Genomic DNA, 26,776 nt, shown 5'->3' with positions numbered 1-26,776 from the left:
GGTATAAATTATTATTATTATTATTATTATTATTATTATTATTATTATTATTATTATCCATCTCTATTGGATTCCATCCTGAGCCACCTAGCAAAGCCACACTCAAGGGAATTACCGTATTTTTCGCTCTATAAGACGCACCAGACTACAAGACGCACCTAGTTTTTGGAGAAGGAAAACAAGGGGAAAAAAGATTCTGAATCTCAGAAGCCAGAACAGCAAGAGGGATCGCTGCGCAGCGAAAGCAACAATCCCTCTTGCTGTTCTGGCTTCTGGGATAGCTGCGCAGCCTGCATTCGCTCCATAAGAGCACACACATTTCCCCTTACTTTTTATGAGGGAAAAAGTGAGTCTTATAGAGCAAAAAATACAGTAATAACACCTATTAGGCATGGCTGGTTGTTTAAGGAATGCGGAAAGGGCTGCTGCAGCCGCAACTACTATAACTCTGAGGAGGCAAAAGCTTCTCAAATTCTGGGCCACGCTTTGTGCAGCTTGTTTTTTTCCATATAGGGAAGAGAAGGTTTCATCAAATGCTTGAATTGTGGTGCCATGAGGAGGATAAACATCTGGGGCTCAGTCCTGATTTAAATGCATATGAGAATGAGCTTCATATGCAGTTTTACTTATCTACTGTTGATAACATATCAAACACTGGTGTTCTTTTTTTAAAAAAATCAGCACTAACTAGAATTTGTTCAATTATTTTTCTTAATAGCTTTATGCATATTTTACATGTAAGACCCATCATTAAATATTGGGTTCTTGAAGCAACTGCTGCCACAACCTTAATTATTGCACTATTGGAACATGTATTATTTATATTTTTTAAAAAAAAATCTGGGAGAGCCATTTTAATTGAATTAGGCCTGCTAGCATTACAGCAATAAAACCTTAAAGATTTCACATTTATCATATCTGACAGCCAATCACAGATTCTACTGCGATCTTAAGTGAAACCTGACCAGTTCCTCAAAATACCTCTCAGGTTTTGTTCCAGAGAAGATATTTTTAAATACGTTTTGACTATTTAAAATTTCAATCTATTACACCTTCAAATGTTTTCTTCACACTGACGTGCAAGGCACAAGGAAACAGGTGAAGGCTCTCTGAAAATTCTACTGGTCTAAGCATCTTAAATAGTTATAGCTTAGCCAATAATCAGCCTGCTCAAGACACAAGATGGATATAACACATATGGGTCCAAAAAATTAAAAGCAAGTTTTGTGGCATGCCCTGCATTTCTGATCTTTTACGGGGTGTGATCTGCCATCCACCTTCTCAACTTTCAAATATTATCAAGCCTTTCTTGGAAGCACATTTTGCTGCAATTGCCCTGTTATTTACAAACTGCACCAGTCTGTACACAACCCAACACTTACACTACGGCAAAGGCGGAAAGGCTTGCTTGCGCAAAGGGAAGTATTCAGGTCAGTGAGTCACACCTTCAGGATAGTACTAAATGGTCAAACCTCTAAAATATAGTTCCTAACACTGGTTATTGTGAAAAACTAATAATAGGAATTACATTTTATCACATTTTAAGTAAAACACGTTAACTACTTACAAGGTTCTGAGTTTGGGCATATGGTTGAAGCTTGCCACTGAGAGTCGTGTGATGTTGTTATTGTTGAGAGTGCTGTAAAACATTAAGGACAGGTACACATTTTCACATGACACAACAATTCTACGAATATTTGAAGAAACATCTGAAACAGACTGACTTCTAAAAAATATAGTGGTGGTCAGAAGTTTCACCGCGGCTATTGTTTCCAGCAGTCTTCAAAGGCAGCCTTCCATAGGTAACATTACAGCAGTTCAATCAAGGTATACTAAGACATTAGCCACCACTGCCAAGTCTCTAATTTTCTTAAACTTTAATGGAAGTTAAATTATGTTTTTGACATTCAGTACTAAGTACGTCTCCATTATTGTATCAACAGGTGCTAAAGAGACTTTGCTTATGCATACCAACACTAACCTTAAACAGACATGGAAATACAGTGGTACCTTGGGTTAAGTACTTAATTCGTTCCGGAGGTCCATCCTTAACCTGAAACTGTTCTTAACCTGAAGCACCACTTTAGCTAATGGGGCCTCCCGCTGGTGCTGCGCCGCCGGAGCACGATTTCTGTTCTCAACCTGAAGCACTATTTATGGGTTAGCGGAGTCTGTAACCTGAAGCGTATGTAACCTGAGGTACCACTGAATATTATTGTGTTTAGGATTTAACTATGTTTAGGATCAGGATGAAAACTCTGATCATGAAAAACTTCTCATGGCTGGTGCTATTTTGAGATGGAAATGCTCATCGGATGTAAAAGAGGAAAACTGAAATTTGTACTTAATACAACATCAGCACTAAGCAAACGAATTTGAAAGTAAGTTAAATCAATTGCCCTGATCCAGTTAAGAAGATCTTGACACATAAATATGGTTATGAATGTGTATGAGTAAGTTTGCATGTGCAAGACATTTGGTGGATTGGGACAGTGCCTAAATAGTTAACATTCAGTAAAAATGATAAGGGAAGATGAACAACTAAGTGCTGAGTTGCATGATCTGCCTTTATGGAACTGTTAGTTTAAAAAAATATTATTTTTCAAGCACCCTCATCCTACAGAAGTTTTGCTGGCCTCACCAGCTGCTGGGGGGGGGGGGAAGCATCTGCTGAAAAAAAGCCCAATGTAAGCGAGAGAAACAATCCTTTCCCATATGGAAAAGAGGGGAAGAGGAAATGAAAGGTACCGTAGTTTCTCTCCCTTCTGCAGCTTTGGCAGAAGTTGCCAGCAACATCCAGGAGCTGCCAGAACATCCTACAAAAGCTCAGCATGAACAAGAGAATAGGTCAGTGACCTAGCACTACTTAGCCAAGTCAAAATTCATCAACACCTGCATAAATCTATTATGCTATGCGCCAACAAAGGAGGATGCTATAAGAACAGTGTGTGGCAGGTGTATGTGTCCTAAACCTAAAATAATGCATTTCTCTCTCTCTCTCTCTCTCTCTCTCTCTCTCTCTATATATATATATATATATATATATATATATATATTCATATCACTCTGAAGGAAGCTGTAATCTGAAAAGCTTATTTATTTACAATACTGTAAAACGGCAGTCGTGAACGGAAGCTGGGGCAGAAAGATGGCTACCACAAAGGTGAGCAGAATCACAACAGAGCAAGATATCCATTATATGAACTATGTGGTCCTAACTCTGCATTTCCAAAGCATGGACTTTAAGGAAAGATATTGACAAGACAAGTGACTGGCACCTTCAGGGAGAGTAATATGGTTTTCTTAGGGGAAAGATGCAATACGGTTTGGATCCAGTGGAGCTGGTCCTGCTATATAGCAGCATGCAGTGACCTGCTTCTGGAGATAAAGTCAGGAAGTGGTGTCAGAATAGTGCAGTTTTGGTCCTAGGGTGGGGTTTTTGTTTGTTTGTAAGGGAAAGGGAAAGACACTTAGGCTCTCCTTCCGGTAGAGAGAGGTACTGGGCTGACACTCTCTTCCTGCAACTAAGAAAGCTTTGATGGAGGAAATGTCTTTAGATCCAACCCTAGGCAACTGAAAAATGAAATTAATAATAACTACAATACTAAATAATAATAATTTCAAAAGGAAGTACATTTAACAACAACAACATCAACAACAACAGCTTCACATGCTATTTAAAGTGTCAGAATTGTTTACTTTATAGGGGGAAAGCCAAGTAAGGCCTGAGCATCTTCAATGGATAAGGAATGCAGACTGACCATTGTGGGGAACAGAAAACTGTAAGTAGGGAAAGAGGAAATTAAACTGAGTATCTGGGAAGAAGACATAGCTAACCGGGATCACTCTGCTCTGAAGTGTTCTGCGGCAGGTTCTACTTGTAATATTAATAACACCAAAACAGACAGACACCTGCAATCTTAACTCAATAACATGGAAGGTGCTTTTGTCAACTAATATCAAATGCCTATGAACATGGCTTAAGTGAAAGATGACAGGGTTTATGCCATTGTCAAGACATTTGTGAAACAACTCTTGTCATTATAAGGGTGTGGAGAACTGCTTCAAAATATTGAGTTTGCACTTATCAGTGTCACCAGTCTAATGAAAACCGCCCTGCAAGTCTGCGAAAATCCAAACTCTTATTATTTCCTTACTGTGTACAAAAAATAAATAAATGCATTCTTAGTAAAAAGGAACAAAGTGATCCTGACATGCTCAAGAATCATTTAATAGCTCCATGGATGGAACAGTGTTCTGATGTACCTTTCAATTAATTTTAGCACTACAAATTGTTTAGTTCTACAAATTGTTGGCACAATAGGCTGGATGCTATCCTGTATCTGCCAAAATATTTCTAGCTGCTATGTGCATCCTGAGTAATGCAACAAACCCGTATGAAGCCAATAAGCAAATTACTATATATGTACTCTGAAAAAGCATGCAAATTTGCTATCAAAACAGGTGTGCACTTGTAAGACCTACAGGGATTTGTGTTGCAAAACTAGTCTTGTTGAAGTCTATGGTATTCTCCAGAACAAGAAGTTATTTCATGGGTCCATGGACCAGCTGCCAGAACACCTGACATCAATGACCTATGACATTTCACAGTAGGTTCATTTCCACCTCCAACCTCCCGACGTCACAAAATGTTCCTGTAATCTGTTTGCTCTTTCTTCTTTCCTGGGTTCAAGTAACCCCACAGTTATCAGTACACAAAAATGTTTCCCTTTCCTTTTTGCTTTTGCAATTTGGCTGCTGAATTTGACCACATTGTGACAGTTCCCAGAGCCATTGTTTTCCTCTGCCATTTCCATACTATTTGACTGATCCCCATTCACACACACACACCGTCAGCAGCAGGGGGAAATTAAAAACAGGAGGTTGTGGTTTCAAAACCACAATAGCAGCAGGCACAGGACGAATTCAGTGGCAGAAGTACTACCTAAAACCCTTCCAAGTGTTCTTTTTGAATGGTCTGAATTTCAATTTGGCTGTTTTAATAAGACATAAACTGCATTGCCATTCACAAGAAGAATTTCCTCCTTCCTCACATCTTTTTGTTGTTATTAGAAATATACCAAGTCTACGGTTAAAACTTTGAGGAAAACAATGTGATTAGTCAAATAGAAAACATAAGTGGTTAACTTCAAGCTGTTAACAGATTTAGGAATTTGGTCCTTCGCTTCCGCTCATCCCGCACACACATTATTAGACGTCAATATACACAATTTCAAAAGTAACAAAATCTACAGAATATTAGAACGTGCTTTTTTAATGAATTTTCTTAATTGTTCTTTGCTATGTAGATAGCCGTGCCCAGCTACCAGTCATGCGTAGCTGTTCCTATAACGATGTGCACATTTAGGCTCATTACCTTCTTATGGGATGCCATACTGTTTTATGGTGAACTGATCCAGCAACAAACAGAGCTTTTGCCACAAATGGGCATGAGTATGGGTAGTATCCAATTAAGAGATTGGATATACATGAGGCACTAACTTAACAGAGTACTGTGAAAGCACATTGGGAAGGCCTGGCCTGACTTTCATTGCATAAGATTTTACATGGGGCAGGTTCCATAGCTTACTATGAGATTAAAGTTTTATATGAACAGTGGAAAGCATAATACACTACTTCATCCAGGATTAGAAATTCTTTGGCAGCTGATAAAATAATGTAGATCATGTATGAATGGCATACGATCCATCTGAAAACTTAAATAATCCAAATGTTTTTACATTAAAAAGCATTTTCACTTTACAATATTATTCGCTCTATTATATATATAGAAGACCAAAAAATTCTTTTAACATTGTAATACCTCATCTTGAATAAAATGCAAGGAGTGGTACATTTGTTTTTAAATGCAAACTAGCGTTAATTGTGATTTACTGTTGTAGCTGGACAGAAGGGACTAGCTCTGAATTTGCCAAATAATGATAATATTTATTGCTCTCCATCTGGGCTTCTGGGTTCCTTTTATTTAAAAATAAAATAAAATCTGAAAATGACTTTCTGATTTTGAAATCTACTAACAAGAATCTCCTTTAGAACTAATTTAGCCTTGTGCCTTCTCATTGTTTTTAAAACGATTAAATCAAAACAACGAATGGCACATTTGCATAGGGCATTGTATACTGACAGAGAAAATAAGTTATTTAAAATGTGTCGCCAATGAACACGCAATACTGACTGACAGCATATTTCACGATTATGTGCCATTTAAAAAAATAATAATAATAGACATTTTATTCTTTACATTTACTGTCTTATTCAGTAAGGTTTTTATTTAATCATCATTAATGTAATAATAATTACAGTTCAGTTAAAATGCAGGAAGAGGGAATGTGTTAGGGTACTAGGCTGTACCCACTTTCAGTTAAATGAAGATAAGCTATACATCACTGGTATGACAATTCAAAAGGAACTACCTGGTTATTTCTACAAAACTCCTATTGACTTCTGCGAAGCTATTCCACAGTGAACAGCTTGCAGGCAGCAGGTCAGGAACAAAAATCAATTGCAAGAAAAACTGAGTATGGAAAGCCACAGCTCTTGAAAACATCACACACCCATCTCCTAGAAAATTTGCTTTGTGAAAGCTGCTAATGTGTATTCAAGGCTTTGGAATGTGTTCATTTCACAAAGATTATGATTGAAAAGAGGGGCATAATTGTGTGGATCTGAACAATGGAAAATGGGCTTACAAGAATCCATTGAATCATAAAACCCTTTATTTATTTCCATAAGGAAGTTATTTTGCCCTTACATGGTTGTATCTGACAAATGTGATGATTTTGAAAAAAAAGAAGGGGGGAGGGGGATTATCTCAACTCTTTCCATGTGCTTACAATATTTTATCAAGCAATATTCTAATGCATCATTTTTATTCTAATACATCATTTCATTCAAACGTTTTGACACGAGATGAGCGTCTGCATTTGGACTTCTCTGTTTTAAAAAAAGTAAGAGAGACAAGCAGTTTACTTACAGCACTTCCAGATCACGGAGAGCCCTAAATGCCCCATCTTCAATGCAGCTGATCTGGTTGTAATCCAGTTGCCTGTTAAATAGATTAGGAGGCGATATGTGAAAGAGATGAAGGCTGGCAGCACTGTGGATAAGAAAGCCTCCTTAAGAGATAAGGCTTGAAAGGTAGGCCAGACTTAACTGAAATGCACTCCCCAAATAACACTCATCTGCTTAAGAATGTCACACACCATTCTGGTCCTGATGCTGCCACCGAAGTCTCTTTTTGTTCCGAACTGCGTGTGCAAAAACACGACAGCCTTGGGAAAGCTCCAGTAAATAATAACTGCACCTTATATTAAATGCCAAAGGAATGCAATTTCATTACATCAAGAAAAGCTATCCATTAAAAGCTCTCAGCGTCATCTCGCTGAAACAATTTCATTAAGGTAAAGGGCTGTAAATCACTTAATGTCACACGCATCCCCTCAGTGACCTAACAGAATCCATTTATCAGAGAAGCCCAGCTGCATGTTAATTTCACTATCCTTGGCGAGCTGGAGAGAGACCACCCTTAGTTCCGTAAAGGCAGAATTCCACATCCTTAGGCGTGCATATGATGCTCATAGCATTCCCCCAGTTCCCTTCTGAATAAAACCAATTCATATTCTTGTTCGTGAAAGCAATCCTTAGTGTATGACTCCTACAGTTTATATTCTTCATGAAGCTATGTAGATAAGATGCAATAAAGGAGCGCAGAAATTCTAGGCATAAAAATCACCAGGGCTGCCCCATACATTATTAATCTTCAAGTATTAAGGTATGAAAAATTTAGACTCAGTTTTCTGAAGATTATTACCTTCCCCGGTTCAGAGCATTACTACATTGGCAACTGCCTCATTTGGGGTGTGGTATTGAATGGCGGATTGATACATTTTCATACAAAGAGCAAAACCAAAATCTCTGGTTGAAATAACCCAGAGTGCCATTTCTGTAAACATAACAATGAAAATTAAAATACAATATTGAAGTGCATGCATTCATGAATTAAGTTCCACATGGCTTATTTCCAGATAAACGTGAATAGGACTGGGGGGATCAATTTATGGGGTTTCCCTCCCCCTAAATTGCTGACCTTGTTTAAAATTATGCAACATTTTCTTGTTTCAACAAAGATGCACACACACACCCCACACACTTTTTAATCTATCTATCCATCCCAAGCAACTAAAGCAGGTTGTCTGAAACGGATTCAGTGAGTATGGAAATCTTTACACCTATCCATTTAATGATAAACCCGCCAACAATTATGATAAAGTTTGAAAACAGCCATAAGGAAAGCCCACACACTGGTAATTGCATGGGAGAAACAGTGGAGCTGCAGTCACTAGCCATGCTATTGAATGATTGCTGTCCCTGCCCCCTGCTCCCCACACATGGGGGGGGGGGTTCTGAAGGGGAGAGCCTGTTCTAGGAATGTAGGAGCCATGTGCAAGCAGTAGTTTAACTTGTGCAGGAAGCGTACCAATGCAGAATAGGCTTCCCATGTCACAACATTCACTTACTCTCAAGCGATTTGAATGCCTGAATAGGGCTTGTATTTTGACTGCAGCTGAGCTGCTTGATTTTAAGCGTTTTAACTTGGAAGCAAGTATCAGTTACTTTTAAGGGGAGTGCTTAATATGAAGTGCTTAATATTCAGTTGCTCTAACACAGGGGTCAGCAAACGTTTTCAGCAGGGGGCCGGTCCAATGTCCCTCAGACTATATTTTGAAAAATAATAATGAACGAATTCCTATGCTCTGCAAATAACCCAGAGGTGCATTTTAAATAAAAGCACACATTCTACTCATGTAAAAACACCAGGCAGGCCCCACAAATAACCCAGAGGTGCATTTTAAATAAAAGGGCACATTCTACTCATGTAAAAACACACTGATTCCCGGACCGTTCGCGGGTCAGATTTAGAAGGCGATTGGGCTGGATCCGGCCCCTGGGCCTTAGTTTGCCTACCCATGTTCTAACAGTTCCAGTCTAATCTGCCACTAAAGTAAATTGCTCTGATTTCCACTGGTTTAAGATCCGATTCTAAAAACACTTACTTCCAAATAATGTGCAGTAAAACCTGCGGGATTTGCTTCTAAGCAAAACTCTTTGGCAAAGAGGTGCCGTTTCTACTGACTTGCTTCACTGAGGCAAGATCTGCACTGGCAAAGCTACATCTTCTGAAGTAACACTGTTACAATATTTTAGGCAGCATCCTGCTTTTAGGACATTGTCTAGTAAAATGTACCTACAACACAGGGCCAGCCCATGACATTTTGGCACCGGAGGCAAACCACAAAATGATGTCCCTTCCTTCAGAGAAGAAGGTGTGAGTGAAGGTCTGTATCAGGAACAAATGGGTGGTGGGAGATCTACATTGGGATCTGCTGCCCCTGTGGATCCTGCTGCCCCAGGCAGTCACCTCACCTAGCCTCATGGGTGGGCCAGCTCTGCTACAACAATTTGGATCCTATTCCACTCAGTACATAACAACATTCATGCACTGGCATGGCTCAATTTACATAAGGATTATAACCTAGTTTAAAATCCAAGTATCCCAGCTTGACTGAGCTGTTGCATGAGATATGAATTTTAACAGATGGTACTATGGCCCTGTCCATGACCTTCATGCCTTCCACTCTACCACCACCAGGTCTCCTCCTTCAAAATGTGTCCTTTCTCTTGTTGGTTGTTCCTTGGGTCTGGTACTTCTTTATGAAACACTTTCATTACCCGCCCCCTTTCAAATCACTCCTTAAAACTCAACTTTTCAGCTTGCCTTTGACTTCATCTCTGAGTTGCCACTTATTTGTTTAATAAACTGCACTTACTCTCAGAGAGAGAATGAGAGAGAGAGAGAATATACAACATAATAACGTAATGCTACCATAACATCAATAAAAACTGGTTGCTTAAAAGAATTACATTCCAAAGCAAATTTGCATGTCCACCCTCTTGATAGAAAAATAGTTTTCCTGTATTACATTGATACTGGGATCTGCGCCTTTTAACTTGCTCATAAATGATCCAGAGTTAGGAGTGAGCAGCGAGGTGAGCAAGTTTGCTCATAACTGTAATTGTTCGGGGTTGTTAAAACAAAGAAGAATGGTAAATTGTTCCAAAAGGAACTCTCCAAACTGGGTGAATGGGTGGCAAAATGAAAAATGCAATTCGAGGTAGACAAGCGCAAAGTGATGCATATGGGGCAATCTTAATTTTACATATACGCTCATAGGGTCTCAACAGGTGGATGACGTAGCAGGAATGGGATGTTGGACTCACTATTGACTCACCTGTGCCTTTTTGCATCACTTGCCCTCCCTTTCCTGCCTACACTTACTGAATACTTCACTCATTATGTCCTTGCAAAATTACCAAGATCTGAAGAACAGCTATTGTGAGAGGCAGCAGGGATCTAGATTCAGTGCCCTCATTTCTTCACCCAAAATTTGAGTGTTGGGGCTTTAACCTACATTGGCTGCTTGTATCTATGCTACTACACACCACACCATGCAGTCCTGGTCCCCCGCTATTTTTCCACAGCCAGTTTCTGTCCTATACTTCTTTTAAAAACCCATTTCACTTTCATGGAACTGCAAATGAGCTAATGCAAATATTATTATTTTTATCGCACACTGTGTACAAACCAGGAAAAATACAGTGCTGTACAGCAGGGGTGGCTACCCTTTTCTGGTTCAAGGGCTGAATTGACAGTCCCATCTCTGTGGGCCACACGCAAGCAGTGGGAATGGCTAGTGTGTACCTGAACACACCACACATACACAGCCATCCAGGCACTCAGCATACTCTTCCTCCATCTTTTCTACCCCCCCCCCACCTTTCTCTGCACACTCAGTGTTTCTGGGATTCCCCATTCCAGTACTGGTGTTGTGGCTGGCTGAAAATGATGCCTTTTAACTTCACACAGATCGTTCTGTGCAAAGTAAGAGGCACTGCTTCTATCCCCACTACAACTTTGTTCTGTGAAAGGTGGAAATGCCGCCTTTTACTCCTATAAACAGCAGGCAGGGCACTTTATCTCCTGCTCAGATCTGCAGGGAGAGATGACCACTTCCTGCACCTTGGTGGGCCAGATACAGTCTGCAGGCCACCCCTCCAAAGAGGAATAAAGTTCAATATGAAGTGCTGTATGGGACAACACCTGCTTCTAACTGACTGCAGGAAAGCTGCATGCCAGCAGTGCTAAAGAGCTACAGTACGTAAGAAGCCCTTGACTTTGGGATTACCTCTACATGGCTTAGGGACACAGGTGGCAGGCACTGTGGTCTAAACCACAGAGCCTAGGGCTTGCCGATCAGAAGGTCAGTGGTTCGAATCCCCAAGACGGGGTGAGCTCCCATTGTTCGGTCCCTGCTCCTGCCAACCTAGCAGTTCGAAAGTACATCAAAGGGCAAGTAGATAAATAGGTACCACTCCGGTGGGAAGGTAAACGGCGTTTCCGTGTGCTGCTCTGGTTCGCCAGAAGCAGCTTAGTCATGCTGGCCACATGACCTGGAAGCTGTACGGTGGCTCCCTCAGCCTATAGAGTGAGGTGAGCACTGCAACCCCAGAGTTGTCTGCGACTGGACTTAATGGTCAGGGGTACCTTTACGTTTACTACATGGCTTCATTGTAACTTGAGAGGAAGTGGGACTGGAAGCAAGAGTATTTGCAGGCACGATCAAGGACTGTATACACTCAGAAATATACTCACTAGAAGTTCAATCTATTGGAATTAATGGAAGAAGTACAAGGGTGCAGTATTGCTCTTACACTGTTCTCATTCAGCTTGCGTAATAAAACTTCACCCTGGATCGTTCCCTATTTTTCCTGTATTCTTCACTGCAGTATGTTACTTGTCTGCTACAACAATCATTTTCTAGACACTGCAGTTAATCATTTTGGTGCAATGTTTGTGTTGCAGAGTATTTTTTTTAAAAAAAAAATATTCCCAGGCACTTTCCATTTTAACTAATTAAGGGCATTTAACAATTTAGTTAATAGGCTTTTTATTTTAAAGGGCCAAAATAATATATCCAGTACAGTTCTCTAACCTCCAGAGTAATTTATCTAAGCCATTTAAATTAGTACAATGGCATGAAATGTTATCCCCTGACACAACACAAAAGAGAAATTGTTTCCAGACAAATTGGTAAAATCTTTTAATGCCATCAAATTTGCCTAATGCAGTCTGCAGGTTAATCTGTAAAAGGGTGAGCAGTATGTTGGCCCCATATCTTATTATCCTTAGCTGTCAATGTATAAATCAGCACTGACACAGCTGCTCCTAAATCATCCATATTATACACAAAGGGAAAGATTTAACGGCACAGAAAGCACTCGAGCAAATCTTGTCCTACAAGAGCTGAAAGGCAGATTTCTTCTCCTAAATTGGCATGAGTTCAGGTGCATCTGAAAAAAGAAGAAGTTGGGGGTCCTTCTTTTAATGATGTCTTCCAAACACTGCTGTAGCTGAGGCTGGATAGCAGTTTTCAAACTTGCTCCTTTCCCACATTTTTTTCCTGTTCACTCTGGGATAAAACTTGGCACAAACCATTTTCTTGGCAGCAAGACTGCTGATTAAAATGTAGTGTTTTTTCTCTTTGTTTCATGTTCTTTGAGGTAGCGTGGAATAGCAGCAACTGATTTTGAAAAGGCTATTGAGAGTATACTAGCCAGAGAGAAAAATATCAATGCAAAAGTTATTTAAGAAGTTGCCACTGGCTGAAGAAACCCTCCCCCTTCTATCACCAAATCTTATCCTTGACTCAGGAGGCAAAGTCTTCTTACGAGTGTCAACAAACCCAAATACTAAATAAAAATTAGGCAAAATATTAGTCTGATTGAATAACATGGTAACAGCTGAGGTGTAAGAATCAAACTCTTTCCTCCTGATATGTTTAGTGATCCTAGCAGGCCTATTGGAAAGTAGTGTATGTCTTTCTGACTGTTTTAAGATCCCTGCCAGTTAAATAATGTTTTCTCTACCTAAAAATGCAAATACTTAAAAAAAATAAAAAATGAAGATATTGTGAGGTTGTTAAAATTATTTGTTGTTGTTTAGTCATTTAGTCATGTCCGACTCTTCGTGACCCCATGGACCAGAGCACGCCATGCACTCCTGTCTTCCACTGCCTCCCGCAGTTTGGTCAAACTCATGCTGGTAGCTTCGGGAACACTGTCCAACCATCTCGTCCTCTGTCGTCCCCTTCTCCTTGTGCCCTCCATCTTTCCCAACATCAGGGTCTTTTCCAGGGAGTCTTCTCTTCTCATGAGGTGTCCAAAGTATTGGAGCCTCAGCCTCAGGATCTGTCCTTCCAGTGAGCCCTCAGGGCTGATTTACTTAAGAATGGATAGGTTTGATCTTCTTGCAGTCCATGGGACTCTCAAGAGTCTCCTCCAGCACCATAATTCAAAAGCATCAATTCTTCGGCGATCAGCCTTCTTTATGGTCCAGCTCTCATTTCCATACATCACTACTGGAAAAACCATAGCTTTAACTATACAGACCTTTGTTGGCAAGGTGATGTCTCTGCTTTTTAAGATGCTATCTAGGTTTGTCATTGCTTTCTTCCCAAGAATCTGGTGTCTTTTAATTTCGTGGCTACTGTCACAATCTGCAGTGATCATGGAGCCCAAGAAAGTAAAATCTCTCACTGCCTCCTTTTCTACACCTTCTATTTGCCAGGAGGTGATGGGCCCAGTGGCCATAATCTTCGTTTTTTTGATGTTGAGCTTCAGACCATATCTGAATTATGGATATATGGAGTTCTCATGTAAAAGGTAAAGGTAAAGGACCCCTGGATGGTTAAGTTCAGTCAAAATCGACTTTCAGGCTGAGGGAACCAGTCTTTGTCTGCAGGCAGCTTTCCATGTTATGCGGTCAGCATGACTAAACCATACTAGGTTGGCAGGAGCTGGGACAGAGCAACGGGAGCAATCGTGCAGATTCAAACTGCCAACCTTATGATCGGCAAGCCCAAGAGGCTTGGAGGCTTACCATAGCACCACTTGTAAAGCAGTTGCTGAGCCTCTCATAGCCCACAGCTGGCTCTCTGCAGGCATTGATCCTCTTATCCCAAGAGGAGAAAAAGAAGACGCAAAAAGTGTTGTATTATAATGAATAGAAGCAGAGCGATAGAACTTGGTACCAAGGGAAAAACCAGTGTGATGAAGGGCCAGGAAGCCTTATTCAAGAAATCTGCAGGGGTACCACACACTGTTTCTGCAGTATGGACACCAGAGGAGATCTGAGACTACAGCAACTGTACATAATAAAGTCTTACTTCTACTTTGCCTGCTTGAGGAAACCCTACTTGTTCTTTTTTTTAAAAAGCTTTGTACATACATCTTCTCTACCGAAACCTGAATTGCCATGGGGAGCAGTCTAAAATGCATGGAAATCTTCACATGCAAATCACAGTGTGTGGGGTTTATTCATTTCACAAAGTGCATAAAGTCTAGTTATATGGGTTTCATGTACCTTTTTGAACTATTATGATGATCAGTTAAATGTTTATAGCCCTGCCTCCCAATAAATCCACAATCCACATAAGGGGTTTGACGCCAGCAATTGTCTGTGCCCTTTTTTTTTAAATAACTGCTGCAAAAAGTCTGCCCACCTTGTGGGTGTCATCCTTCTCAGAGTCTCATTTTCATTATGTAACACAAAGCAATACAGTGATGTTTCTGTTCATATATGAAACATTACTGTAAATATTTTTCATTATCTAAACATATTAAGCTTCTTTAATATGATCTGCATTTCAAATATATGTGCATCAGAGAATTGTCCTTAGACTTTAGAAATTATCAAGAATACCTGTGACAGCTTTTCTCAAGGATTCTGCAAGCAATAACTTTATTTACCCTTTCCAAACACATATACTACTGATCACATATATTGACACATATTATCTCTTTTTCACCCCCAGTTGAGAGTGCACAAAACACCACAGGGGTTCTTTATTAAGTTCCTCTGAAAGCATTAGCACTTCAATCATGTAACTCCCTGCTGTCTCACACTTCTTTCTCCTGCTAGAGTTATATATTCAAATCAATGGGTGGTGTTTAGAAATACTTCTGCGCTCCAGTTGTAGCTACATACTGCAGACAAAATGTTATTACAATTTCTGTCCAAAGTCAAGCTAAGGTTGAAAGGAAAAATCTAAGATTTACTTATCATTCTTGGGGTTTTTCTTTTGCCTAATGAACTTATTAGTTATTAGTGGTGGTCAGGACATTGGTTTGTTCTCTTGAATTTTCTGTTTATAATTGTCTGTTCCCCACAATTATGCACTGTATAAAAAAAGAAATGGTTCATTTCTTTGATATCTAAATGGTAAATGCTGCTCTCAAAGAATTCAAAAGCAGATAAAGCCAATCTGCTGTGAGTTTTGATTATTCTGTAACTACTTTGTTTATTTCATACATGTAATAAAACATACATTATATAGACAGATAAACAGATAGATAATGCACAGATTCGTGAAGAAGATGTAGATCCTCCTTTAATCACTAACAGAAGTGCTGCAGGAGTTTAATTTAATTTGTATAGATCAATGTTAGAAACAACTTTTCTTTATGCTCATATAAGTATGTGCACACACAGGCTCTGTGGAATGGCTATTCTAACAAGCTCACCACTTTTCAAGCCTTTTTCATAGAATCATAGAATCATAGAATCATAGAATCATAGAGTTGGAAGAGACCACAAGGGCCATCGAGTCCAACCCCCTGCCAAGCAGGAAACACCATCAGAGCACAAGAGCATTTGAGCATATGGTCACCAACTTCGTTACTGGCTCTAACTTGAACCTTTTTGATTTGCGTTTGCATCTACCAAATTTTCTCAAGTATTTTAAAGTCAATTCATATCGACCACAATTAACTGCATACTTGTTTACAACTAACCGCTTTTACAAAAACCCAGAATTGATAAGTTTCAGAGGTACTGATTTCATGAAGTTTCACATAGATTTTAGTATCAACTACGAATCATTTCAAGACACACTTTGATAGTCACAGTAAAGAGAGAATTAAAGGTTCTGTTCAAAAATAGTCAGGTTGGTGTTCCAGCCAGTCAATTTCTCAGACCCTTAAGTAGTAGTCCTGGTACTAATAGCTGCAGCTATCGCAAGCATTCAGAAAGATCTTCAACTGCCTCTTCATAGACATAAACTGAACTACTCTCTAGTTCAAGGGCAACTACTCATCATGCAACAATTTGAACTGGTGGTTTTGCATAAACAAGGGTGGGGGAGATAGCTTAACATTTGGAATGTAAGTTCAGAGGCATAATGGGCAAAATTAAAACAGCACAATGCAGCCAGTAATTGACTGGAATAGATTCGCGTCTGCTTTTAATGGAGGCATCATCTATCTGAAAAGGTAAAGGGACCCCTGACCGTTAGGTCCACTTGTGGACGACTCTGGGGTTGCGGTGCTCATCTCGCTTTATTGACCGAGGGAGCCGGCGTACAGCTTCCGGGTCATGTGGCCAGCATGACTAAGCCGCTTCTGGAGAACCAGAGCAGCGCACAGAAACACCGTTTACCTTCCTGCTGGAGCAGTACTTATTTATCTATTATACATCTATATTACAGGTGTGTAAAATGCTGCCACTTGAATATCTAGTATATATATCACTAACCATGCATATATGGGATGCGGGTGGTGCTGTGGGTTAAACCACAGAGCCTAGGGCTTGCCGATCAGAAGGTCGGCGGTTCGAATCCTCGCGACGGGCTGAGCTCCTGTTGTTCGGTCCCAGCTCCTCCCCACCTAGCAGTTTGAAAGCACACCAGTGCAAGTAGATAAATAGGTACCGCTCCAGCGGGAAGGTAAATGGCGTTTCCATGCGCTGCTCTGGTTTGCCAGAAGCAGCTTAGTCATGCTGGCCACATGACCCGGAAGCTGTACGCCGGCTCCCTTGGCCAATAAAGTGAGATGAGCGCCGCAACCCTAGAGTCGGTCACGACTGGACCTAATGGTCAAGGGTTCCTTTACCTTTAACCATGCATATACGCTTAACTAATTGTTGCATAAAGCATGTAATCCATTTTTGCAATTGCTGGTAGTTAAGAAGGTGGAAAAAATGAGACCCAAACAAAAAACGAAGAGCTTTTCAATAATAACAATAAGAAGAAGAACAATAACAACTACTACAACAACAACATCATCATAATTCAGAAGACCAGAAGGGCCTTACTGGTTTTGATGAAGGGTTGACATATTCAAAGCACATTACATCCAATTAAGAGAAAATGGAGGGAAGTGTTTCTGTAACTCAATCACACACTTTTTAATTCAGAACCTTGGGAGTGAATAATTATCATGCCACATATTAATTAAGAAATCAACAAGCCCAGAGAAATGCCTGAACATTCGCCTGGAATGGGTGAGCATCTCTTGGCTTAGTAAGCCAAGCTACGCATGCATGGGCTGCTCTTTCCCTTCTGCAGTTGAGCAAGAAAGTCTTCAATTAAATGTAGTTTCCCATTATATCTAAAACAGGAAAATATAGTTCCTGTTCAATGTTTGGAACTATATAGGGTCTAAAGCCACAATTTTAGGACGATTTAATATCTTGGCTTGCTCCAAATCTGGTAACTATAATTTTCTGATCTGGACCTAATGGAAAACTGTGGTTGCTAGAATACTTCAAAATTTAATTATGGTGTGCTGAGAAGGGAAGGAATGGAAATGGTTGTGTGCATCTCATAGCACCACCAGGATCATTCATAACTTGGTTTACAAATCCAAGATACGATCATGTAAATGAGGCCATTAATATATGTAAATAAGAAAATAACAGTAAGAAAATAAATATTAAAATCCTTGGATTGGTTGTAGCCTAATATCTTGGAGAACTGAAATAATACTTGAAATGCGGTAATTGGTTAATAAAGTATCAACTCTATAATGTATCTCTCTATATTTTGAAAGTCTGCAGAAATTGTGTGTGGCCTTTTTTGAGATGGATATCCCTAGGCCAGGGTTTCTTTCTTTCTTTCTTTCTTTCTTTCTTTCTTTCTTTCTTTCTACAACTCCCATCATCCCTAGCTAGGAGGGCCAGTGGTCAGGGATGATGGGAAGCGTAGTCCAAAGACAGTTGGAGGTCCAAGTTTGGGAAACCCTGAGGCAACATGTTTTTATTCTTCGGGAATGCTAAAAATTTCATTGCCTTCATTTTTAAAATAAAAATCTAATGTAAGGTATATATATGCTGTTGAGTTGAAATGTTTAAAAATACTTACAATTAAAATAATTTTCAAGTAAGAATATAAACACTAAGTGTACTCTTGATCAGGGGAAGAAATAGACCATTTCAGGCATTAACACAGATGTAAAATTAGCATGCGATATTCTTTAGTTTTCGTTACTAAATCCAATTTAAGTAATATGGCTTCACCATATATTACTTAATGAAGTGCATAGACAAATATAGATTTATGTATAAAATAAAAGAAATGGTGTTAACTTTTTATTACGAAGGAATTAAAAAATACTTACAGGTTTTTAATGTCTACAGCTCCACGGAAAGCCTTTCTAGGAATGGCATGAATCTGGTTTTCACTAAGGTCCCTAAGGAGGAAAAAAAATAGAAAATACTTAGGTAGATTCATATATCATACAAAGAACTTCTGTTTAAGAACAGGTATTTCAAGCTGATCCGGACCACTGTAATTCAAGCAAGATCTGAATTATACACATTGCCTTAGAAAGAATGACTTGCTATCAACAACAAAGAAACAATCACTTTTCAAAAATATCGCTTAAGCAATGTAGCAATGAAGAACTCATTTTTGAAAAAACGTACACACCATTCCAGATAATCCTTAGCCAGACTTGCAGTTTGAAAGGAAGAGCAATTCCCCCCCCCCCAGACTCTCAATATTTGTATTAAAATATTTACTCAGAGTTTATAAGGGGTTGGGTCGAGACTTCACTCCTGCTGATTTTACTCAGGGGAGATTCCCATAGGAGAGTAAAGAATCTTTCTTCTGCTTTCCTCTCTCTTTGTAGTCCCCACCACCACCACCAACTCTCTTCTGGAGGGTCCAGGGACACCCCTGGAAAAGTGGGGCGGGGGAGAGTGGTGCTGGGGGCTATAGGGAGAAGGGGAATCACCTCCACAAAACCTTCTCTGGACAGAATGAGTCTTTCTATCCAGGGAAAGCTATGTTTGTGTCCAGCCCCATTGCTTGTATTCTACTGAAGAGAGAAACAAAGACGAGGAAAAGCTTTTTAAATAGAGTGAAAACGAATGTTTAGTAAGAAGACTGTCAACCATTTGATGAATTTACATATTTCACTAAAACATCTATACAACACAGGTACAGTTTAACTTGTTTCTAGGTTTGCATGGAAATTTGAGAGACAAGTGATGCGATTTAATCTCACTTAAATTTAAATAAGGGCCGCGGGTGGCGCCGTGGTTTAAACCACTGTGCCGTTTGGACATGCTGATCAGAAGGTTGGCGGTTTGAGGCCCTGTGACGGGGTGAGCTCCCGTTGTTCTGTCCCAGCTCCTGCCAACCTAGCAGTTCAAAAGCACGTAGTGCAAGTAGATAAATAGGTACCGCTCCGGTGAGGAAGGTAAACGGCGTTTCTGTGCACTGCTTCTGGCTTCGCCAGAAGCAGCTTAGTCATTCTGGCCACATGACGTGGAAATACTGTCTGTGGAAGCGGACAAACGCCGGCTCCCTTGGCCTGTAAAGCGAGATGAGCACCGCAACCCCAGTGTTGTTCAGGACTGGACTTAAATGTCAAGGGTTCCTTTAAAGGTAAAGGTACCTGACCGTTAGGTCCAGTCGTGACCGCCTCTGGGGTTGCGGTGCTCATCTCGCTTTATTGGCCGTGGGAGCCGGCGTTCAGCTTCCGGGTCACGTGGCCAGCAGGACTAAGCTGCTTCTGGCGAACCAGAGCAGTGCACGAAAACGCCGTTTACCTTCCCACCGGAGCGAAACCCGGAAGTAACTAGTTCCATTACTTCCAGGTCACCACAGGACGCAACCTGAAAAGATTTAACCTGAAACAACTTTAACCTGAGGTATGACTGTATAAGGGTTTGGTGACTTCTGTTTCAGTGTATCTGAAGAAGTGTGTATGGACACGAAAGCTTATACCCAGAACAAACTTAGTTGGTCTCTAAGGTGCTACTGGACATTTTTAAAATTTATTTTGACTGCGTCAGACCAACACGGCTACAATGCCTGAACCTGTAAGGGAAGTTAGAGTTAGAGACAGCAAGTGAACTAAGATCACCCAGTGAACTTCATGCCTGAATGTTGATGCTGAACTTGGGTCACACTAGACCTAACACAACACCGTAACTATTAAAGATCTGGTACAGAACAAAGAACTATGTTCAGGAAACCCCAGGGCAATCTTTAAACAATGTTAATTTTTAGATTTTAAATGCTGAAGGCATTGTTATTTGAGTCTTTATTTACTCTCTGAAGTGCAGTTGAGAGTTCATATGCTGAAATATCCACATTAAAAAAACCCAGAAAACACCATGCAGTTATGTCAAGGGTGTAGGCTAGGCTAGAAACGTTTTTCTCCAACTTTATCTTTCTCTGTGCAGGGATTCATCTGTTGAAGAACATTCAGTCATATGACCCCCATCAACATTCATCTGTTGAAGAACATTCAGTCATATGACCCCCATCAACATTCTGAAGTGGTACAGCCCCGACACAGATTTATCCCCTCAGAGAGAATGAGCCATGGTTGCTAAAGAAAGATGCTCAAGTGATGAAGCCAGTGCCTTAAGCAAGCTCTAAAACTGAAAGAAAAGTGAGGGAAAATCAATCAATCCCATGGGATGGATCTACAATTACTTCCTTTGCCTCTAAGCCATGTTGTTGTTTTGTTTTCTAAAGTGCCTGTGCTTTTCTAATGGGGATTTACCCCCTTGCTTGTATACCACACTAAGAAAAGGGTCCCTATAAGGAAGAGTCAAGACCAACAGAGTCCTGTTTTGAACTCAACCTGAATACCTTGAACAGAGGGAGAGAATAAGCATTGCCCCAGTTCGACAAGTTTTGCTGGAGACCCATTCTGTAGTCATAATTAGTTTGACCATGGTACCCACAATTCCCTTCTAAGTCACAGTGAAAACCAACAGGTTTCCTCTTGGTTGCCTATTGCTGCAGTTCTTTGTGTGCACATTAGTTTCCAGTAAAGATATTGAGGGTAGCATTGCAAATTCCCCAAAAGCAGACTTTTACTGAATACATGTGAATATATGGTACACCAGGAGCCTAGGGCTTGCCAATCAGAAGGTTGGCGGTTTGAATAACCGTGACGGGGTGAGCTCCCGTTGCTCGGTCCTTGCTCCTGCCAACCTAGCAGTTCGAAAGCACGTCAAAGTGCAAGTAGATAAATAGGTACCACTCTGGCGGTAAGGTAAACAGCATTTCCGTGCACTGCTCTGATTCGCCAGAAGCAGCTTAGTCATGCTGGCCACATGACCTGGAAGCTGTCTGCAGACAAACACCGGCTCCCTCGGCCAGTAAAGCGAGATAAGCACCGCAACCCCAGATTCGTCTGCGACTGGACCTAATGGTCAGGGGTCATTTACCTTTACCTTTACCTTTAGGTGATTGGGTAGCAATCTGGGATTCAGAGAACTCTCCCATCTCTACTTTTATCAAAATAAATAAATTCATTTTTAAAATGTAATAAACTAAAAAATTGAAAAAAATGGTGCAATATAAACAACACTGTCCTGGGTCCCACAGTATTGGTATAACACCAAAAGTTGATTTAAGGTGAACAGAAAAGTAGATATTCAGGTAGGTAGCCATGTTCATCTGACACAGTCAAAATAAATTTAAAAAATTAAAACATTGTCCAGTAGCACCGCAGAGACCAAGTAAGTTTGTTCTGGGTATAAGCTTTTGTGTGTTGTTTATTATAAATATATATACATATGTATTATTAATAATGAAATGAATGGTACAACAACAATGGGCTAATGGAAGAAGCCAAAGACCATTTAGAAGTTTCTACTGCCTCATCGCTCTTTCATCACTCTAGGGTCACCTCAAAGTACCCAAACTACCAGCACAACAGAAGAAGAGGGCTACAGAAAATTTAATAATTTTTTTTTAGACCTATTTAAAGGCTATGGATTGAACTTGGGCTTCAGCTTTCAGTGCAGTGGTACCTCGGGTTAAGAACTTAATTTGTTCTCGAGGTCTGTTCTTAACCTGAAACTGTTCTTAACCTGAGGTACCACTTTAGCTAATGGGGCCTCCCGCCGCCGCCACGCGATTCCTGTTCTCATCCTGAAGCAAAGTTCTTAACCCGGGGTACTATTTCTGGGTTAGCGGAGTCTGTAACCTGAAGCGTCTGTAACCCGAGGTACCACTGTACTTTGAATTTTCCCAGAGGGATGCAATTAGACAGGGTGAGGGTGGCAAATAAGCTTTTGGGTGCTACGATTGCAGGTCACTGACAGGAAAAGTCAGCATCAAATCTTACTTCACAAGCAAGACCAGAGTAAAACTAATCTACCCAAAGTAACAAAAATGATGAAATATGCTTGGTTTGGTTTTGTAATTAAACCAGACAAACTGTTTTGCAAAGACTATTATTTTTGCTTCTTTTGAGAACATGTATCATGAAAGATTTTATGAAATGCATTAGCAAATTTGTGATTAGTTATAGATAACACAAAGGTAAATAACTCTGGAATAGAAAGCATTTTGGATTAATGATTTATTTAATAACCTGAATTTACAGTTCACCTGCACAGGTTACTGGATAATGTAGCATACATTATTTTGTAGAAGAACTGACAGCTTACAAACAAGTGCTCGTTATAGCAACATGTATAGAAAAAAAGAGAGAATTACTGGATTTATATAAGATTGGTTAAACTTCTACATTAGTGTTGTGAAATTAATAGTTGTATTTTTTTAATTTTTTATTATTGCTTGTAAGCCGCTCTGAGCCCGGCCTTGGCTGGGGAGGGCGGGGCATACATAAAATTTATTATTATTATTATTATTATTATTATTATTATTATTATTATTATTTTAAATCAGGATGCTATAGTCTGTATCAGTACAGAAAAGTTTTAAGTGAACACACACTACACATTTCTGTATGTATTTTTTAAATTAAACAATGTACATGGATCAGATTAGTGAATCACACATAATGCACCCGTTCGTTGCAAATGAAGTCAGCTCTGCATTGCAGTTATTTTATTACTCACCGAAGACTTCCAGTTGAATATGCCATTTGCTTTATAAAGCACAGAGTGCTATTATTTTAATTGTATAAATGGAAATTGCTATGTGCAATAACTATCATGCACATCTAAGGTTGGTTCAGGGTTCTCCCTCTCCCTACACGGGCCCCATTAGCTAAACCAACATTTACTTAAAGGCAATAAATTTTCCGAAGAAAACATTTCTCCAAATTTAATTACCGGTCATTTTATTTTTCCTCCATGGTTTAACCTCTCTTGAGTTTCTGATCAGTTGCATCATAAATCTATAATGGCATCCAATACTTTAGAGAAACTGCTGAGCAAGGAATAACGTGTCCTTATTTTCAGAGCTATGAAATGAAAATATGGAGGAAAACATGTCATCCAGAACTACACAATTTGAGCACTTGTGCCCTGACAAGAGCATACAAATTCACCAAAAACACAAGCAATTCCAGTATAAACTGGCCCAATAAAAGAAAATTGCAGCTAGGGGAAAACAGGTATCAATCTGCATAGCCAAGGTGGCTGAGGAAGATGGAAATTTTAGTTTAAAACATCTGGAGGGCACAAGGTTCTAAACAGGATGCTAGAAACATGCATATTTGTTGGTTAAATTTATATCCTTCCATGTGCAACATCCAATACAAGACAAATAAACAATATAAATTGCACTTGGACCATGAAGGCTGATCGCCGAAAAATTGATGCTTTTGAATTATGGTGCTGGAGGAGACTCTTGAGAGTCCCATGGACTGCAAGAAGATCAAACCTCTCCATTCTGAAGGAAATCAGCCCTGAGTGCTCACTGGAAGGACAGATCCTGAAGCTGAGGCTCCAATACTTTGGCCACCTCATGAGAAGAGAAGACTCCCTGGAAAAGACCCTGATGTTGGGAAAGACTGAGGGCACAAGGAGAAGGGGACGGCAGAGGACGAGATGGTTAGACAGTGTTCTCGAAGCTACCAGCATGAGTCTGACCAAACTGCAGGAGGCAGTGGAAGACAGGAGTGCCTGGCGTGCTCTGGTCCAGGGGGTCATGAAGAGTCGGACATGACTAAATGACTAAACAACAACTACCACTTTTAGGTACAGTGGCACACAAACCTTCAGGTCAGTTTAACAAACTATCACCATTAAACTAAACTATCACCATTAAGCTATCACTAGCTGAAGGCCTAACAACTTTGATTACAGGGGAAAGCATGTCCAGTCCCACCGTTTCTGCCAACCCCACTACTACCATGAGACATGCACAACTTACACCTGCCCCAATGCCTTCTACAAGCATTGCATCAGAAAGATTTTGAGAACTGAGGGACAGAGTCCCAAACAAAGATGTGCCCTCCTATGCCCACATTCCCAGCATGTTTGCACTCCTATCTCAGCGACGTCTACACTGGCCTGGTCATCTCTACAGAATAGAAAATGGCAGGATCTGAAGGACATGCTGTATGATGAGCTGACTTCAGGCACCAAGCCTGTTGGTAGGCCAACTCTGTGTTACAAAGATGTCTGCAAACATGACATGAAGACTGGCAACATCAAGCCCACATCATGTCTCTCCTGTAATGGTCTCTACAGCCACAGCAGGCACTGTAACTCCTCCAACAGTTTGACTTCAGTTTGCACCACTTAAAGTTGACGTTGAAGGACGTTAATGCACATGTTGCTCTGCGGCCATGACTGGGAGGAAGAGTAAATTCTGGAAAAACAGGCATTAACTTTCCCTATCCACCCATTCAGTGCTTTTTTCTGGGGGGACGCATACCCCTAAACATTTTGTGAATCTAAGTTTGGTCTCTTTGGGGGGCAGTATTTCAATGTGAGTAGGAAAATGAGAGCACCCCTAAACTTTTTTTTTAGAAAAAAAGCACTGCACCCACCCACCCACCCACCAGTGGTAATAATTCCTGTGATGGGCATGTATTGATGCACTCCACACACTATTGTTCTATCTACTACATCAGACAGTTCTGGGAGATAGAAAAAAAAAGGTATAGGGTCAATCAGGATGGTTACTCTTCTTTCAGGTGGGTAGGTGTGCTTAGGATGGCAATGGATAGTTGGTTGGTTGGCATCTGGCAACACCTTTTAGTGTGGCAACACCTATGTTTTGGAATGACCTGCCTACCTGCATTGCTCAGGTGCCCTCACTGTACTTTTTACACACCTGCGAAAAACTTTGTTTTAACAAGCACACCATGACTAAAAAAATCTATGTTTGCTTCACAAGCTTAACTGATTTTATTTATGATTATCACACGTCTACTTTTTAAAGCAGTTTTGTGTATATAGCTGTGTGTTTATCAGTGTTATTATGTACACAGTATAAGAGTTTAAGCTGTCCTTGTATCTTTCTGAATAAAAAAAACAACCTATGGGATGGGCCTCAGGAGGAAGAAAAAGAATTGGAAAGTGTGCTGAAGTAGTTCTACAGCAGACAGAGGCAGGCATTTGTCCTCCTTGTAGCAGAGGCGTAGCACCACAGCACCCAAACAGTTATGCTAATCGTGGACGGATAGACAGGGAACATATGGGGTTTTTGGCCATATCTGCTTCTCTCTTTGTGAATTATTCTCTGGCTAACTAGTTTCAGAAGATGTTCTGCTCTAGACTTCTACTGACAATGTTGGATTAGTACCTCAACTTATAGATCCCTTTGCACATTGCATAATACATGCAGCTGTGCCTGAGAAAAACATAGCTGCCAAGAGTTGAGGGCTCAGAAAGTAATGTAAGTTTAGGAGGGTGCCAGAGTTCAAGACATTCATGAAACGTTACGGGTGGGCTTCTTCCAGCATCAAGTGGAAATTCCAGTGGCTTCCGCCCAACCTTTGCCCCAAGCAACTACCCAGAAGCGTGGTGTTCTGCGGGGACAACTGAAATAAATCCTAAACACTTTCCTGAAGTTTTTGTTTTATTTTTGCAGTCTTCATGGAACTAAGTGAGTGGAATTCACATCCTTTCCATTACTTATTATAAAGGTTCGCATTCAACCTTGGAAATAAACTAAAGCATCAAATTAGCAATTCTCAAAGCAAGAATCAATTCCATCATGCAACGCATCCAAAAATGCACTTACAGTAATTTGTTACAAAGGCACAGCATAAAATTAAGCAGACAGTAAATATTATTCATTAAAGGAAATTAATTTCCTGAGCAGATTCACCACTCAAATTATGGAAGGCTACAATGGCTTAGCATTAACGAATGGTAATTATAAAAATAAAAAGGAAGTACAGCGGAGCCGCACCTATACTTTTCTTGAGATCCAAAAATGCTTTGAGAGGGTATGGCACCTTAATCAGATATCATTCCATCTTACATAATGTGTAATTAAAAAATAACTATCAATGCAGGGCTTAGCTGTGGGCACACCTAAGATAACCCAGCCCCCTTAGAGATATTCCAGGTTCCCTCCCTGAAGTTTTTAGACACAAAAAGTGCCACTGGCAAAGCCAACAGAGGAAGCTGAGTGACACCCATTGACTTGGTCACTGAATGATGAGCAATATAATAGCCTTG

The 26,776-nt window shown here is 40.2% G+C and overlaps 1 protein-coding gene across 8 annotated transcripts in view; it reads right to left on the bottom strand.

The window, feature by feature from the left end:
- The window catches only part of SLIT2 (slit guidance ligand 2), a 221,442-nt gene that overhangs the window by 85,429 nt on the left and 109,237 nt on the right, over nt 1-26,776 (bottom strand). For 7 of the 8 annotated variants that reach the window (XM_077934422.1, XM_077934424.1, XM_077934419.1 and 4 more), the window contains exons 5-7: nt 18,532-18,603; nt 6,995-7,066; nt 1,568-1,639 (exon numbers count right to left, since the gene is read on the bottom strand). In XM_077934422.1, coding sequence (XP_077790548.1) covers nt 1,568-1,639; nt 6,995-7,066; nt 18,532-18,603 — 216 coding nt within the window. The remainder of the gene's footprint in view (nt 1-1,567; nt 1,640-6,994; nt 7,067-18,531; nt 18,604-26,776) is intronic. The other variant, XM_077934425.1, reaches the window with a different exon arrangement.

The sequence above is a fragment of the Podarcis muralis genome, chromosome 9 (assembly GCF_964188315.1).
Source record: "Podarcis muralis chromosome 9, rPodMur119.hap1.1, whole genome shotgun sequence".
In the NCBI taxonomy this organism is placed as follows: domain Eukaryota; kingdom Metazoa; phylum Chordata; class Lepidosauria; order Squamata; family Lacertidae; genus Podarcis; species Podarcis muralis.
The sequence above is the reverse complement of the archived record's forward strand: the minus strand, read 5'-3'. Positions and strand labels throughout refer to the sequence as shown.